The sequence below is a fragment of the Stenella coeruleoalba genome, assembly GCF_951394435.1.
Source record: "Stenella coeruleoalba genome assembly, chromosome: 3".
NCBI lineage: Eukaryota > Metazoa > Chordata > Mammalia > Artiodactyla > Delphinidae > Stenella > Stenella coeruleoalba.
The window spans coordinates 51,995,677-52,013,616 of NC_137148.1; the positions used below are offsets into that span (position 1 = coordinate 51,995,677).

The window sequence follows — 17,940 nt, forward strand, 5'->3', positions numbered from 1 at the left end:
TGGGAGAGAAGGGACTATCTTATAAGGGTATGAATACCCTAAATATGATAAAAATAACTCAATGAAAGATTGGACCAAATTAACCTGAAGATCTCTTTCAAATCTAAGAACTTACTATATAATAAAAGGTAATTTTTATAAATCTGTCATAAAAAGCTTCAGATTGATTAAAATAGACTTGGCATGACAAAATTTAAATGTAAAGGAAAAAATAAAAGTTATTTGCCAAGTCTGTAAATGCAGAGAGCTTTCAGCCTAAAAACACTGCAATAAAATGCAAAAGAAAAGATAAACAAATTTGTCTGCATAAATATTTAAAACTTTTACATATGAAAAACATTAAAAGGCAAACAATAAGCTATGCAATTAGGACAAAGGGATTTTATCTTTAATATAGAGCTATGGTGTCCAGTACAGCAGCCACAAGCCACATATGGCTATTTAAATTTAATTAATTTAAATTGACCTTAAATTAATTAACCATTAAAATTTTAGTTTCTCCATTGCACTAGCCACATTTCAAGTTCTTAACAGCCACTGTGGTTAGTGGCTACTGTACTGGACAATGCAGATACAGAACATTTCCATCACTGCAGAAAGTTCTATTGGAATTTTAATATTTAAAAAATTTAGTGCAGGGAATTCATTACATAGCTGATGGAAGAGCTGAGATGCCAAACAGGGGGTTGTGCATCAATGCAGAGATTAGCAACAGCAGGAAACCGTTACCGTCCCTAAGACAGAACAGAGTGCAGAGCCCAAAACCCAATGTCACCTGGAAAAAGCTGGGACCATAGCGGGTGTCTTGGGTGGGAGCTGGAGACAAGGAGGAGAAGCAGCCCCTACTGGATAAACACCCTGATGTAAAAAGAGGGGAAGAAATACCCAACTTCTGCCTTCCTTCTGCCCTCCAATCTCCTGCCAGTACCTCCCACGGCTGAACACAGACAAAACCCAGGTGTCAAAGGAGCCTGGGAAACATAGCCTGCAGGGGTCAGACCCTCTGTTAAAAAGGGCAGAAGAGGGAAGGGAAGAAATGTCTGAGGTCAAACAGGATGAGGCCTGGCACAGGTACAAATAATTTAGAGAGAAAAAAAAAAAACACAAATGGCCAACATTTGAAAAATGCCCAACCTCACCAGTAATTAAATGTAAATTACAAATCGCTATTAAAATAAGAATAATATTAAATTAACAATAATAAATAATAATTCAAGTACTTAGTGCTGATAAGGGTGTGGTAAAAACAGATACACTCACATATCCTAGGGGAAGAAAAGAATTTTCAAAATATTTTCAAAGAAGCCGGAACAATTTTGAAATTAGCATCAATAAATTTTTAAATGTTTATACTGTTAGACCAACTGAGTGCATTTCCAAGGATAGATACAAAGTCTAGAAAATCTTAAGTCCAGAAAATAATATTAGAAACAAAGATGTTCATTGCAGCTTTATAATATTGAAAAAAAAAGGGACACCTTCAATGTCCACCAGTAGGACAAAGCAAAGTAAGGCAAAGTAAGGTACATCTATCAATTTATTAAAAAATAATACTGCTTGTTTGCCAGCCACAATGAAAGGTGCTAGATATATAAAAAAGATTAAGAGGTAATGATAGACTAATTTGTATTCATTTAAATAATGTTTATGAAGGATTTAAATAAAATAAGAACGTGTTTGTGATATGCCTAGTGAATAAAGATTAATCTGAAATTGATTACTCTTACATCAAACAACATATGCCAAAAGGTTATTAGTAACAGTGGTTGCCTCTAAGTGGTAAATTTATGAGCTTATTTTTTCCTTCTTTTATATGTTTCCAAACGTTCAAAATTTTCTAAATAAAAAAAACAAATTTTACGGAGCTATAAAAAACTCCTTCAGAGCTATTAATGCAAATGTTTAACAACTGTAAACCTGCCACAACAGTGCCAGTTTACCTGTTACAATAATAAACTGCATTATTTGGATCCAATTCTATCGCCTGTGTGTAACAATCCACTGCAGCAGCATAATTTTCTTCTTTCATGTGGTTATTGCCTAAAATAACCAATAGGTACAGTAAGTACAATATACAGAAAAAAAAAGTCTGGAAGATAAATTTTAATCATAGAAACTACAGTAATACGAAGGTCAGCAACATGATTTTTCATTCATACTGGAAATAAATTTTGTATTGTACTATAGAGTTGATACCCGTTAGCTTTCAGTGTGTTTGAATGATTTTTAACAACGGAGAGTCTTTATAAAATTAATCTTTGACCATACCACTCTCAAAAATTAATTTTTTAAAGACTCTATACACTACCAAACGTAAAATAGATAGCTAGTGGGAAGCAGCCGCATAGCACAGGGAGATCAGCTCGGTGCTTTGTGACCACCTGGAGGGGTGGGATAGGGAGGGTGGGAGGGAGGGAGATGCAAGAGGGAAGAGATATGGGAACATATGTATAACTGATTCACTTTGTTATAAAGCAGAAACTAACACACCATTGTAAAGCAATTGTACTCCAATAAAGATGAAAAACAAAATTAATCTTTTAATATCTTATAAAACCAGACTTCAATAAGTAAGTGTAACAATTATGATTACCTCTTGGCAAAACCTAATCACCTTCCTTATCTTCATCTCTCTCTTTCCTATTAGAGCTGCCCCACCCCATTCCAGGTGGACCACCCTCCACAATCACTATCTCAGTCTGGACCTGGTCCTCCATTCCTTCCCTGTCAAAACATGCACCTGCTGATGAGCAAGCCCTCAGAACATGTGGTGAGGGTAAGCTAGTAAAACTACTCATGTCAATGTCATTGGCAGATATTTTTATGTGCTATCCCTTCCAGAGATAGATTCTCTCTTAAAGAAGATTACTGGAGATTAATTTCTAGAAAGACAGAATTTCAGATACCACAGCTAGCCCACAGCATACTGATCTTCAGGAAGGGCTTCTGCAGACACATCTGGCAATAATTTAGCTACATTAACGACTGGTCGGCAAAATAAGGGATTTCTTGTGGCTATCTTCTGTAATCCATTAAACAGAAAAAAAGTGTCATGATCACTAATAAGAACCAATGCTCAAAATTGAAATTTTTAAAACACTGGGATTACGAGGAATTGTTTACATCTCAAAAGCCTCTATTATTCCTTCCAGCTTTCTCTGAACCAGAAGCTCTCCTATTAGCCTTGTTTTCTTAACAGATCATTAGCTACTTAATGGGAGGAGAGTGTAAATTTGCAGATAACAGTAAGATTAAAGGAAAGACATGTAGATAAGAGTACCTAAAATCATACAAACGTTACTTCAAATTAAGAAGCAGAAATGAATATAAAGAGTGATTGCTAAATGAATATAAAAAGTGATTTCTACATAATTTCTCTTTGGGATGATAAAATGTTCTAAAATTGTGGTGATGGCTACACAACTCTGTGTACATACTAAAAACCAATGAATTCATACATGTTACAGTAAATCGCATGGTGCATCAATTATAGCTCAATAAAGCTGTATTTTTAAAGCTAAAAAAATTAATTTACATCTCCACCCCCAAAAAGAAATGAAGCCAAAAGGTTACATAGCTTTTATGATTGAGCAAGAAATTAACTACATTAGCCTCAGTACTTAAATAGATTTGCTTCTTCCATGTAAAAGATTTAAATTCTCTGGGTTACGTGGATTTTCTTGTTGCCATTGGGTCTTTTTGCCTTGGGATGGCATTTCTTGGGTAGTAGTAAAACCTAGTGTATGTCTTTTCCCGTAAACCACACTAAGTGTACAGATACTAAATATATATATAGCGATATTAATGATAAAAAGCTTCAAGTCAGAAAATATTCAATATACAAAAACTCAGGACACAGATATTTGTGAAGATAAATATAACTAGGCACTGCACAGCACTCTATATTTATACACAGAACTCTCCTGTCTCCTTTAATCCTCAAGACAACCCTTTGAGATATGCCTTTACTTCTGTGACATGGCAGGGAATTACAGCAATGAACCCTTCTTGGTTTTGTCTGATCTTATTGCAGCTCTTCAGAAGCAAAGCACACAAAAATATTTGAAAGCAACCTTCCAGGAAGGTACTAGCTGGCCAGAAGCCCTGATTAACACAGGTAAGTATAACATGCAGCCTGTAATAACCCTATGCTTGACAGTCTACCGTGGCCATTTGTTTTCACACGAATAGCAAAATCTGTATGACAATTGCTTTAACTTTATGTGTAACATGTCTTAGATGTGACATGTCTTAGTGAAAACAAAGATTAAGAGCTTTTGGTTAAAACCACAAGCAGTAAGTAATTCAGTTTACCCATGCTGCCAGAGTAAATGAGCCTCATTCTGCATCTCCTTCCAACCCTCAACTTACTAACATTCATTATATCAAAACAAACTCTACAGGGAATGCAGTCTCCCAATATTCTGCCATGCAGAGGGAGTAAATATGAGGGACAAAAATAAAATTTCAATTTGCCATTTAGTACTAGAGCTAAAACAAGAGAGCTGCAAAAGCAAAATGTTAGTGGAGCATATATTACATCACTGAGGGTTTCACACACTACAAAAGTCTAAGTAGAAGGAAAAAGAAACATCAGATTAAATTGTTTCAGTGAGAATAATATATGAAAAATGTATTTGTATCTGGATAGTTCAAATGCAAATTCTTTGGAGAATACTATAATTCAAATGACAATGAGGATCTGGTTACTTTATTTTACATGTAATTTACGAAAGTCCTAATTCTAAAATTTTAAGTCACTGTAGTGATAAGATTTCTTAGAAGAAATAAAAAATTGAAAACTGAAACCAGTCTATTTGTAGGAAACACAGCATTTTCTAATGTAATCCAAAGAAGATAATCACACAATAGTGAAAATAAATATAGACAAAGATATTAAGACAGCTTTACTTAGGATTACAAAATTATCTGTCTAGGTAAGTAAATCATGGTCTAACAGTACCATGGAACACTATGCAGCCATTAAAAGCAGTGATATAGTGTAACTTATAGACCTAATAGAAAGGACCATGCCCGAGGAATAGGAAAAGCATACTCTTTTCCATATCTACCTTTTTACACAACAACCAATTTTTTAAAGAAAAAACTCAACTGCCTTCTTCAGAGTATAAACTAAAGAAAAGGCCAGAAAATGGTTCTGAACCATTTGTGTACAGCTTCAGAACATTGCACATTCCCTAATAACTCTCTGCCTATAGGACAGGGTCTTTGTTGGCTCTCATTCACTGGTAAAGATCAGGACTCTGCCCTACAGCTCCTTAGTACAAATCTTGTAGGCCTGACCTGGCTTGCCTCTATAGCTCCACAAAACTGACATGATATAAAAACTGAACACAGATCCTCAATGGTGACTTATTTATTAAAATCAAGTATGCTTCAATAGTCACTATTAGAAAATTTAATAACAGTAATCATGTGTGCTAGTTAATAAATCCTTAAGTGCCATATACATATATTAAATTTCAAAGAACTCAAAAATGCTAAATATACAAAAGTTAAAAATAATACTGAAAATCACTTTCATGTCTTTGATTAAGCATAAAGAATCTGGGATCCTAGAGTACACACAGCAAATACAGTTGCAAATAATCAACCCTTCAGTGACTTGTTTTGCAAGTTTTACTCACAACAGATCTGCTTCTCTTGAAGCAAGCCATACCTATATTGTTCACAAGCCATTCTCTATTTCCAGGCTCATTTCTGTTTCACAAATGCCACAAGGACTTACGACAACCCCGTCTTGGCAGTACAAACCAGAATCTTATTGGGTGACAGAGTCACTTTCCCTAGAGTTTCAGAAAGCTTTACTAAGTAATTTTTCTATGAAATATTCACCTTCATCTTTTAATTGGTCAGCTTTTCCCACATCTTCAGGCACTGAGTTTGAGAGAGGCAGAATGTCATTCTGAAATTAAATAAAATACAATGTACTTCCATTTAGCTACATAAAGAGTCATCCCAGAGAACTATAAATTAAAGTAATAATTATTTAGTACATCATCTGTAAATCTATGTCATGACATCTAACATCTAAATAACACTGTCTGCAAGAAATAGGGAAAAAGTCCCCCAACATACTTTTCTTAGAAAAACAAATATGTGGAATTTTTTCTAGAAAAAAACGGGCAACTGTGAATCAATTTTTTTTACTTGCTTTCACTGTATCTAGAAATCCTACTTCATAAACAAAAACAGAATCAGTATACAAAGAGTAGTAATAGAATTATGCTCAAAGTAGTAATAGAATTATGCTCAAAGTGAAAATTTTGAAACATAATGTTAATATCCTATGAGAAAGTCAAATCCACAGGTACCAAAAAAAGCATTTATAATATGATCTTATTGTTTAAATATATGCACATACATTCACATGCACACAGGCTGAAAATCAAAGACTGGATAGGTATACACAAAAGGTTAACAGTAGGAATATTTGGAAGTAGGATTTTCAGTCTCTTCTTTATATCCTTTCATATTGTCCAAAGTTTTTAAAATAATGGTCATAGATTTATTTCCTCATTAAGATAATAAGCATGGGCTTCCCTGGTGGCGCAGTGGTTGACAGTCTGCCTGCCGATGCAGGGGACACAGGTTCATGCCCCAGTTCAGGAAGATCCCACATGCCGCGGAGCAGCTGGGCCCGTGAGCCATCGCCGCTGAGCCTGCGTGTCTGGAGCCTGTGCTCCGCAACGGGAGAGGCCACAACAGTGAGAGGCCCGCGTAAAGCAAAAAAAAAAAAAAGATAATAAGCAGTATAAGATTCCTGTTTTTAGCACCTACTGTCATCCTCAAACCTCTTTTTCAATAAGGTTCAAACCAAAGTACTTATGAAAACTAAATGAAAATTTAGAAATGTCTTGAGTGGCACTGGAAACAGTGTATTTTTCCATTTTTGGAAGATTCTTTTTAAATTGTGTTGTTGTTAAACTTGACTCCGAAGTTCATAAATGTTTATAATTTTCAAAAAAGTATAATTTGTAGTCAATATACCTATGTACCATATTTATTTATTTATTTTTTGCGGTACACGGGCCTCTCACTGTTGTGGCCTCTCTCTCTGTTGCGGAGCACAGGCTCCGAACGCGCAGGCTCAGCGGCCATGGCTCACGGGCCCAGCCGCTCCGCAGCATGTGGGAATCTTCCCGGACCAGGACATGAACCTGCGTCCCCTGCATCGGCAGGCGGACACTGAACCACTGCACCACCAGGGAAGCCCTGGAGCCAGTTTTAAGAAACTATATTTTTAAAATAGTAAGCAACAAATTTTTACAATTAAGTACAATCAGAGAGAAATAGAAGAAGAAAAAAAAGAGCTCTATTCAATCAATCTGAGCTTCCTAGGAGGAAAAAAAGAAGTATTGATCTCTTCAGTACTAGTCAATGATAACAGGAGCTGAAGAGTGAGCAAATCCAAGTGCCGTCTCACCCACAAGCCTCTCGGGCATCTCAGAGTAAAGAAGGTCGTCTTCTGCCATAGCCATGTCCAGCCTCTGAAATAGGGCTCCCTAAGGATGCCACAAGCTCAGAAAATGAAAGAACCACAGAAACCAAAGAAAACAAAAGGACCACGGAGACATTCCACTATCTCCTTGCATCTTGTCAGATAATTAGAATTCATCTGTTTGATGAATTAATGTATAACTGTATTATCCTTTTTCCAAGTATAAAAAGAGGGAGCAGTTTACTGCCAAATTACCATTTTCATTGCAACTCTAAGAACCTCTTCCCAACAAATTCTAAAAACAGTCTGTGCGGTATTCTCAGCCATGTCCCTGCCAAGTTGAAGTATACCCTGCATGTTTCAGCTCCTCTCCTGAGTTCCTCATTCTGTACTGAAGCTTGAATACAGAGTTAGAATAATAAAAGAGGTTCACGTGGCACCAAAATGTAATGAAAAACCACCTGGGCAGACCCCCTGTGGCCCTAAACTCACTAGCCTTAAGATTTTTCAACCTTATAGTCCATATTTCCTGAAAAGGCCAGAAACCAGAGACCATGTAAACAGTCCTAGGGAGCAGAGATCAGAACACTTGGATTTCAGTCTTGGTTTTGCACACTGACCCTGAACCTTTCCCTGTTTAAAGAGCCCCATCAATGGCCAAATTTGATAAAATCTGCTTCAAAATGATGATGCAATTCCTGATGATTCCTCTTCTATATGGTTTCTTCCTAAACATTAAGACTTTTACTTTTAACTTGTATTTCATGTTTTCGCGGAATATCAATTCAGATGTCAGAAATCTAACAACACCCGGATACTGTAAAGGACTTAAGAAGTCAACTACGATATATCATTAAATATAAAAGAAGGTGAGAGGATGAGAAGAGTTACTAATATGAAAATCTAAAGTACATTAAAAGTTATATTTTAGGTCCCAAATCATCCATGTGGACCAACTATCTTATACCCAGGAAGAAGTTAGTTACTTAAAGCCTGGCCCCTCAAATATTAACAATCCAACATAATACTGCAGTCATACTTAGAAAATGAGATACTAATGAGAAAACAAAGACAGCTTACCTTACAGAAGGAATTTGTGAACATTTCTGTCAAAGGCTGTGAAACTGCTAGATGTGTATCTTCTGCGCTGATTTTAAAAACTGTCTCCAAGCACTGAATTGCAACTTGAAATAAATTTTAATAGTGAAAAAAAATTAGCAACCTAAAAAAAGAAACAACCTTTTTTTCTGGTAGAAATCTGCTCTCTGCAATCTGTGGTAATTCAGCATTTTGATCACAGAACATATGGAAAACTAAATGGTTCATCTGCATAAAGATTTCTGTTTATAGACCAGCTATTGAGGGAAGACAACTTAGTTTCTTATTCCTCACTTAAAGAAAAATGTTACCTAGAATATAATTTCTCAGTATATGTATTACATCATATTCTTTTTAAAGCAGGTCATTAACAACATATTCCCCATTACCAGTATCTTGAATAAAACTTTAAAAACTATCTTTTTTAATGTGAGAAACAGAATTCTCAACCTGATTAAAAATAGTAAGAGAAACAGTCTTTGGCACATAGGAAACACTAAATATTAATCCTGGTGTACTTACTTATGTTAAAATAGTTTGGCTTTTAAAAATTCATTCAGGCATGCAAATTTACCAAGCACCTACTATGTGAAAGGTGCTGTTATAAGGTGGTAGAGATACAACAGTTAACCTAACACAAAAATCACGATCCACGTGATGAAGCTCACCCTTAATAGAAGGAGGCAGACAAACACAGTAAGTAAAGTACACGGCATGTTAAATGTTGACAGGTGCCTCATCTACATTGATGTATGACAAGATAACCAGTATGGCTAGGGTACAGACTGGGTGGAAAGACATGGTGGGCGATTATGCTAGAACAGAGTCTGTCGCTGGATGACAAGGCACCTTAAATAATATTTTTAAAGGACATGGATTTGATGCTATGGGCAAATGGAGAGCCATTAATGATTTTAGTGAAGGAGAACAACATAACTGGATTTGTGTTTAGAACTAAAATACTAGTTAAGTATAGTCTAGTAAGAATGCTGAGAATGAATTAGAGAGGGAAGCTGAGGGAGAAAATGGAAGCAAAAAAGCAGGAACCCATTTATGGGTTCCTACATCAATGACCTAAACAAACAAGGAGCCTAAACTAGGGCAAAAACAGTGAAGAAGGCATATCCTGCCCTTTTTACAAGTCCTCACTGAGGGGAACGGAGGCAGATTCTTATCCTGAGAGTGCTCTCCTTTGAACAAGAATTCTCTTCTGGCTCAACAAGATGGGGATGTAGCCAAAGTGTCCAGGGTACTTCTAGACAGTGTGGAATAGATTCACTTACATTTGTGTATGACTTTTTTTTTTTAATTCAGTTTGTTTCAACCAAAAACAAAAATTAAAAACAGGTCACACATTCTCCCATTCCCCACTCCCTGTCTCTGGCAACCACCAATCTGTTCTCTGTATCTATGAGCTTGGGTTTTTATTATTATTATTATTTATTTTTTAGATTCTACATATAAGAGAGATCATAGGGTATCTGTCTTACTCTGACTTATTATAGATCCAATTACATTTGTGTATGAGTTTTAAAAGACACATTATGGTCCTGAGAAAATTACCTCTGTCATAAAAGAAACACTATTACTGTCACTATCCACAGATCAATTCTCCTTAGAAAAGGGACTGAATAACAAACTGAGTTACCAACTACCAAAAGTCAAAGTGTCTTTTAGAAAGAAAATAATGCACTGTTTACCCAACCCTCATTCTCTCCCTTTCTATCCTTGCTAAGTAGTTGTTCTTTTACTTCAGTTGTACTTTTACTAAACACACTGGGCCATAAGAAAATAGACTCTCATTGCCATGAAGACAATTAATTAAAAATCAATTATTATTAATAATAATACATGTATGTATATGTATAAATTTCTTTTTGATTGGCATCTTTCTTTCCTTACCATATTGGTCATTTACTGTGCCATGTATCTAGCTGGTACATGTTTCTAGTATCATACTTATCACACATACTACATTATATGCACTTAAAACATCGGTCTCCCATATTAGACTGTCTCCTTGACGATAAGGCCTACATTTTACTTATCTTTTGACTTTAACACAGCCTGGCAAATAATAGATGCTCAATAAATTTAATCTACATCTTTGTTTACAGTGGAAGTAACAGTTTAATTTCAGAGGAAATAGAAACAATAAAATCTGCAGAAGAGAGCACTTATTCCCCCCAAAACATTAATTCACAGCCTTGTGAAAGGTGGATAGAACCCAACCGAGGCCTTAACCAGAATCAGAGTATGGAACATCACACTGACAGGGGAAAAGTCCACATAAAAATATGAGAGATTTTTACACTCTAACTTGTTGAGGCAATCCAGTCCAGCTCCCTTACCTCTGCTGCCACTAACCTTAGAACACAGATCTGGCACATTCTAGACACAATCAAGTATTACTAAAGGAGGTGGCTCTTTGGTTTTTTTTTAAACACAATTGTTCGTTTGTTTTAAAATCACTTTACTGAAGTATGATTGACATGTAAGAAGCGGCACATATTTAATGGACACAACTCAGCAAGCTTGGGGATAAGTATACACCCGTGAAACCGTCACCACCATCAAGGCCACAGACATATACATACCCATCACTTCCCAACATTTCCTCTTGTCCCCTTTATTAGGGGGTGTGTGTGTGTGTGTGTGTGTGTGTGTGTGTGTGTGTGTTAAGAACACTTAACGTAAGATCTACCCTCTTACTAGATTTTCAGTATACAATCCAGTTAGCTATAGGCACTGTGCTGAACAGTAGGTCTCTAGAACTTATTTATTTTGCATAACTGAAACTCTGTACCCTTTGACCATTACCTCCCCATTTCCTCTTACCCCAGCCCCTGCCAACCACCATTCTGCTCTGTGCTTCTATGCGTTTGACTATTTTAGATTCCACATTAAGTAAACACAATTGTTTTGATACATAAACTTGCTGCCAAAATGTTTAGTGTTCAACACTAACACATATTTAGAGAGATAAGTGGTTTAGTGAAAAAACCCACCGCAGCCTTGGAACTCAGGACTCTCACTATCATTATTAATCTAGAAAAAAAATCGAATAACCTGGGTGCAATAATTTATCTTACTTTTACCTCAAGATTTTCATTTATGAAACAGGGATTATTATATGTGATCCTCCTTTCAGAAGGTTATACTCAGGAATAAATCATAAAAATCTAAAGAAATTCTATATACAATTTTGCTCCACTTTAACACCAAACAATAATAGTCCGGTACTGATAAGGAGAGGGACAAGCGAAGAATTCTCAATAATACCATATCCCATCTATATAGCACTTTATACTAAAGCTTCCATATGCTATATTACCTGCCATCACTAATTCTTGACAAATCTAATTGTCCTGACAAATCTATTAGATAGAGGGGGCAGAGATCTCCACCTAACAGACTTAGAAATTAAGATACAGACCAAATGAGTGAGATGCCCAGGATCACTTGATTCAATTCATCAATTCAATTGAACAAATATTTTTTGAGCACCTATCATGTGTCAGGCACTTTTCTAGGAGCTTTGTATATAACAGTGAATAAAACAGAAAAGATTCCTGACTGCTTGGGGCTGCCATTGCAGTGGGGGATGGAGAGGCAGACTGTAAACAATATACTATACAAAGCAGAACAGGGTGAAGAGGATGGGAGCGTGGGGAGCAGAGCAGGGACACAGGCTGCAGATTTAATGGCATGCTCAGGGAAGGCCTCATTCAGAAAAGAGGACTTGAAGGAGATGGGGATATTACCGTTATCTGGGGGAAGAACATTCCAGGCAGAGAAAACAACTGGAGCAAAAGCCTTTAGGAAAGAGCATTTGGTGCATTTCATTTGGTGCATTCAGAGTGAGGAAGCTAATTTGACTAAAGTCAAATGAGAAAGAGGAGGAGTCTGTGAACAACACATCACAGAAGTCCAAATTATATAGATCCTTTAAACAATGACTGAGTAACATGAAGAGTCACTGCAAGATTTTGAGTGGAAAAATGATGGAATCTGACACAGTTTGTTTTAAAGGATCACTGGTTGCTGCATTTAGAAAAGTCAATGAAGCAGCAATTATAGAAGCAGAGAGACCAGTTAGAGGCCATCACAGTAAAATAAATACTTAGTTCTATCCAGGGGTAATATCAGTGGAAGTGGGAAAAAGTCAAGATATCCTTTGAAGTCACAGCCAACAAGATTTATTGAACAGTTAGATGCAGAGTCTAAAAGAAAGACAAGAGTCCAGAATGATAACAAAACTTTTGGCCAGAGCAACTGAAAAGATGAAGTTGTCATCAACTGAGTTGGGGAAGTTGTGGAATAGAACAGGTTTTGGGTGGGAGGATCAGGAGTTCAGTCTTGGAAATGTTCAACTTGAGGTGCCTGTTAGACATATAAGTGGAGATAGCTAGTAGGCAGTTAGATATAGAAGCCTGGAGTTCAGAAGAAAGGTCTGACCTGAGAGTATACATTTGAGATATCAGCATATACATTTGAGAGATATCAGCATATAAAAAAGAACATTTAAGGCCAAGAAGCTTAACTGTATCATCAAAAAAGTGAATGCAGATAATGAAGAGAAGAAGATCAAGTACTGGACCCTGGATATTCCAGGTGAGGGAAAACAAGAGGAACAAGCAAAGGAAACAGAGAAAGAGCAAACAATGAGATTAGAAGAAAACCAAGAGAGCATGAGGTATCCTGGAAGCCAAGTGAATAAATAAATAAATAAATAAATAAATAAAGTATATGGGTGGAGCTTTATCAGAGGCAGCTAATAAATCAGATGAAGACTGAAAACTGACCATTGAACTACCTAAGACAGAAATTGCTGATGACCTTGATGAGAACAGTATGAGTGGAGAGATGGAGGCAAAGGCCTATCTGGAGTGCTTAAGAAAGAGTAGGAGATGGGACTTCCCTTGGTGGTCCAGTGGTTAAGAATCTGCCTTCCAATGCAGGGGATGCGGGCTCGATCCCTGGTTGGGGAACTAAGATCCCACATGCCACAGGGCAACTAAGCCTACGCACCGCAACTACTGAGCCCATGCGCCACGAGCTCTGGAGCCCACATGCCACAACTAGAGAAAAGCCTGCGAGCCACAACGAAGAGCCCACACGCCACAACAAAAGATCCCGCATGCTGCAACTAAGACACGACACAGCCAAAAAATAAATAAATAAATAAATATTAGGAAGGAAGGAAGGACAGGAGAGGAATTGCAGAAAGCAAGTACAGACAATTCTTTCAAAGAGCTTTCCAGCAAGAGACAAAAAAAGCAGGCAATATTTCAGTGGGGGGAGGGGTAGGTAGTAGTATGGCAAGAGTAATTAATTGTTGTTTTTGAATTTTTAAGAAGGGAGAAAGTTTATATTCTGATGGAAATGATCTAGAAGAGATTGAAAATTTGCTCATGTAAGACAAGGAGGGTAAAATAACTAGAGTGAGAGCCTGGAGTAGGTGAGACAGGATAGAATCCAGTCTGCGAGTAGAGGGGTTTCAGTTAGAAAGGACAATGGATAGTTCATCTATGGTATCTTAGCCTGGGCTTCTATGACAGAATACCATAGACTGGGTGGCTGATAGTTCTGGAGACTGGGAAGTGCAAGATCAAGGTGCCAGCAGACTCAACATCTGGTAAGGACCTGCTTTCTGGTTCACAGACAGCACCTTCTTGTTGTGTCCTCACATGGTAGAAAGAGTGAGGGAGCTCTCTGGGGTCTCTTTCATAAGGGCACTAATCCCAGTCATGAGGACCCCACCTCTTAATACCATCACACTGGGCATCAGGTTTCAACATACGAATTTTGGGAGGACACAAATATTTAATCCATAGTATATGGTAATAGTTAGACAGGCAGACAGGCAGAGTATGTGAGTACAGATGCTGGTAGGTGGGTAGATGGGGCAGAGAGAGTCTGTGGAAGTTGTTTTCTTATTACTTCAATTTTCTTGATGGAGTAAGAACCAAGGTCATTAACAAAAAGTGAGTACGGGGGAGGAGGTTTGGGGTTTTGAGAAGGCATGAGAAAGTGTTAAAGTGCTCATCTAGAGAGCAAAAATATGAATGAACTTGGAACAGAGGGCAGCATTAAAGGTCCACTTGAGGCTCACGATCATGAACTCAAAGTGGGACTAGTCAGTAAAGCTGGGTGTTTCATTCCATCTATACAAAGTCACATGGATATGGGCATAGAGTAGGTGGAGAGCTGGATTCAAACAAGGCTGGGTTTTACAAGAAAGGGAGCCATATACACCAGAATGATTATAATGATCAACAATGGAATTTAAGCTGGGTAAGAATAGGGGTGTGAAAAGGTAAGGGATCAATAGCTTGGAGGTATTGGTAGGTCAAAGAATTGTTGGGGTAGGGATTCTATAGGGAGTGAGCTGGAAAGACAGGCAGCAGAAGTGAAATGTTTAAGATAGAGATTAGGGAGGATAACAATAACAAGGTCTAGGGAAGAGTTTCTCAACCTCAGCAACTACTGACATTTTGGACTAGACAATTCTTTACTGTTCAGGACTGTCCTGAGCATTTGTAGTATCTTTAGCAGCATCCACGGCCTCTACCAACTAGATGTCAATAATACCAGCCCCCCAGTCGTAACAACCAAAATACCTCCAGATAATACAAAATCGCCCCAAATTGAGAACCACTGGTCTAGGGTATGACCAAGCAAGTGAAAGTGGTTGAGATCACTGGAGTACAGAAGGTCAAGAAACCAAGTGGGAGAGAACTGGAAGAATCAGGTATGAATGTATTACAACTGCCAAGAATTAAGATAGGAGTACTGCCAGAGAGACAGTGCGCAGGAGCCACGATAGTCAAAACATGAAGCAGATGTCAGCAGATGACAATAATTAGGAGTGAGTGACATAACCTGATGACAAGGCTCAAAGCTGATAATACATCAGCTTCACTGTAGTGGTAAAGCTGGTATGAGAACTTAGGCTCCTCTCCTAGGGCTTTTTTATTTTATTTATTATTTATTTATTTACTTTTGGCTGCGTTGGATCTTCACTGCTGCACGCAGGCTTTCTCTAGTTGCAACGAGCAGGGGCTAGTCTTCCTTGCGGTGCACAGGCTTCTCGTTGCAGTAGCTTCTCTTGTTGCGGAGTACGGGCACTAGGGCATGCGGGCTTCAGTAGTTGTGGCACATGGGCTCAGTAGTTGTGGCACGCAGGCTCTAGAGCGCAGGCTCAGTAGTTGTGGCACACAGGCTTAGCTGCTCCTCGGCATGTGGGATCTTCCTGGACCAGGGCTCGAACCTGTGTCCCCTGCACTGGTAGGCGGATTCTTAACCACTGCGCCACCAGGGAAGTCCTCCTAGGGCTTTTTTAAATGTCTAGAAGGTGGGCAGACATTTCCACATGATTTCATGTTCAATTAAATTAGACTCAGAGAGTCAAAAATAGGGGCTGGTCAAAAACAATTGGCACCACTTCTGAATGCCATATATAACACACAACTGAAGGCACATAGTTTTGGCCAAATACCATCCTAAAAATAGGACACAACATCTTGGTTTTTAAAAAACTCTCAATTTTCTTTCTGGCCCTTAAAAGTATTATACTGCCTTTGATGAGGAAAAAAACATCTTTTATTAAATGATTCCATTTATCTGTTTGCTACAGAGCACCATAAACAACATTTTCCTTAGATAACCAGTCGCCTTTATCTTCACATAGTCTAACCGCCTTTATCTTCACATAGTCTAACCATCGAGGAGGACAAAAAGACCCTAATGGACTGATTGCAATCTCCAACTGTGTGTCACTAGCTCCTCTCACTGCCACCTGGAAAGATAATCTCACCAGATTGCAAGCAGATTTAGAGCAAATGCCCAATTTTCATCCCAACTTCCTAAAAGCATATTCACAAGGGAAGTACTTGTTGAAATTAATAGATGTGTCCCCTTTAGACAAGAAACAGCTCGAGATGGGCAATTCAAATTGTACTTTTATTAAATTCTCTCAAATGTACTGTCTCATTGCAATAATTAAATCTTTAGGCCACAAGGAAGCTGGGCTCATTGAACCTCCACAAGCCCAGCTGCAGAATTCTATCTTGTTATGGCTATACTGAATTTAAATTTTCTAATGCATAAACATGAAGCAGAAAAGATGGTGTCAAGGAAACATGCAATGCTATCATCCAAGTCCTGCTCAACTTTACAGATTACTGAATCTAATATTTAAAGCTAACATAGATAAGGGTAAAATCCTCTTATTTCAAGTCCTCCAAGAGGAAGTTATCAGAGCTTAATAGTGATATAATTATTAGACTTGCATAGTGCTTTTATGATGACCAAGGTGTTTTCATATATTGACTCTAAACTGGATGCTTTCCTATTAGGAAAAGACAACAAGATCTTCAAAGTAAGAACCAGGATTTAAATCTCAGCTTTGTCACATATTAGCTGTGTTATATTACTTTATCTGCTTTCATTTACTTATCTGTTGAATGTGGATAATAACTAACTTAACAGTTACTGTGGAGAAAAATTTCCCTACAATATGAATAGCATAGTTCTGACACATAATAGTTGTTCAATAAATAAACAATAGTTGGGCTTCCCTGGTGGCGCAGTGGTTAAGAATCCACCTGCCAATGCAGGGGAAACGGGTTCGAACCCTGGTCTGGGAAGATCCCACATGTGACGGAGCAACTAAGCCCGTGCGCCACAACTGCTGAGCCTGTGCTCTGGAGCCCGCAAGCCACGACTACTGAGCCCACGAGCCAAAACTACTGAAGCCTGCGTGCCCTAGTGCCCGTGCTCCACAACAAAAGAAGCCACCGCAATGAGAAGCCAGCGCACTGCAACGAAGAGTAGCCCCCACTCGCCAAAGGCCCACGTGCAGCAACCAAGACCCAATGCAGCCAAAAATAAATAAAATAAAATAATTTTTTAAATAAATAAAAAACAATAGTCCTCTTGTTGTTAATTGTAAAACACAAAACAAGCCTCAGAGAATGAAAACACCATAACCTTATTGTAAGGTCTCTCTCCTTGAAAAATCTACAGAATGTTCTGATTTTGATACAACAAAAATAGCTTATAGCTATTTTAGTCTTTATTTATAATTATAACACAAATGAACATAGAGAACAGGTACCTACCTTCCAAACTCTCTTGCTCATCTGAAGTATAAGCATCCATCTGACTTTGTTCCCGTAAGAAACGAATAACTGCATAAACTAGGTGCTTGATGGATGACATTTTTAAAGTTTAAACACTTTTCCTTGATAAGAAAAAGGAAAACACTGAAATAAGTAATTTTAAAGAATCATTGAAGATTATAAATCACAAGGGTCGTAAATTACATTAAAAGTAAAAAGTCTGTATTATCTTCACTTCTTTCTTTTTAAAGAGTC

General features: G+C 37.6%; 1 protein-coding gene across 3 annotated transcripts in view; it reads right to left on the reverse strand.

Annotated features, from left to right (window-relative positions):
• The window catches only part of SGTB (small glutamine rich tetratricopeptide repeat co-chaperone beta), a 44,774-nt gene that overhangs the window by 25,606 nt on the left and 1,228 nt on the right, over window positions 1–17,940 (reverse strand). For 2 of the 3 annotated variants that reach the window (XM_079915990.1, XM_079915988.1), the window contains exons 2-5: window positions 17,686–17,807; window positions 8,543–8,646; window positions 5,857–5,926; window positions 1,941–2,040 (exon numbers count right to left, since the gene is read on the reverse strand). In XM_079915990.1, coding sequence (XP_079772116.1) covers window positions 1,941–2,040; window positions 5,857–5,926; window positions 8,543–8,646; window positions 17,686–17,785 — 374 coding nt within the window. In that variant the 5' untranslated portion in view covers window positions 17,786–17,807. Of the gene's footprint in view, window positions 1–1,940; window positions 2,041–5,856; window positions 5,927–8,542; window positions 8,647–17,685; window positions 17,830–17,940 lie in introns of all 3 variants that reach the window. The other variant, XM_079915989.1, reaches the window with a different exon arrangement.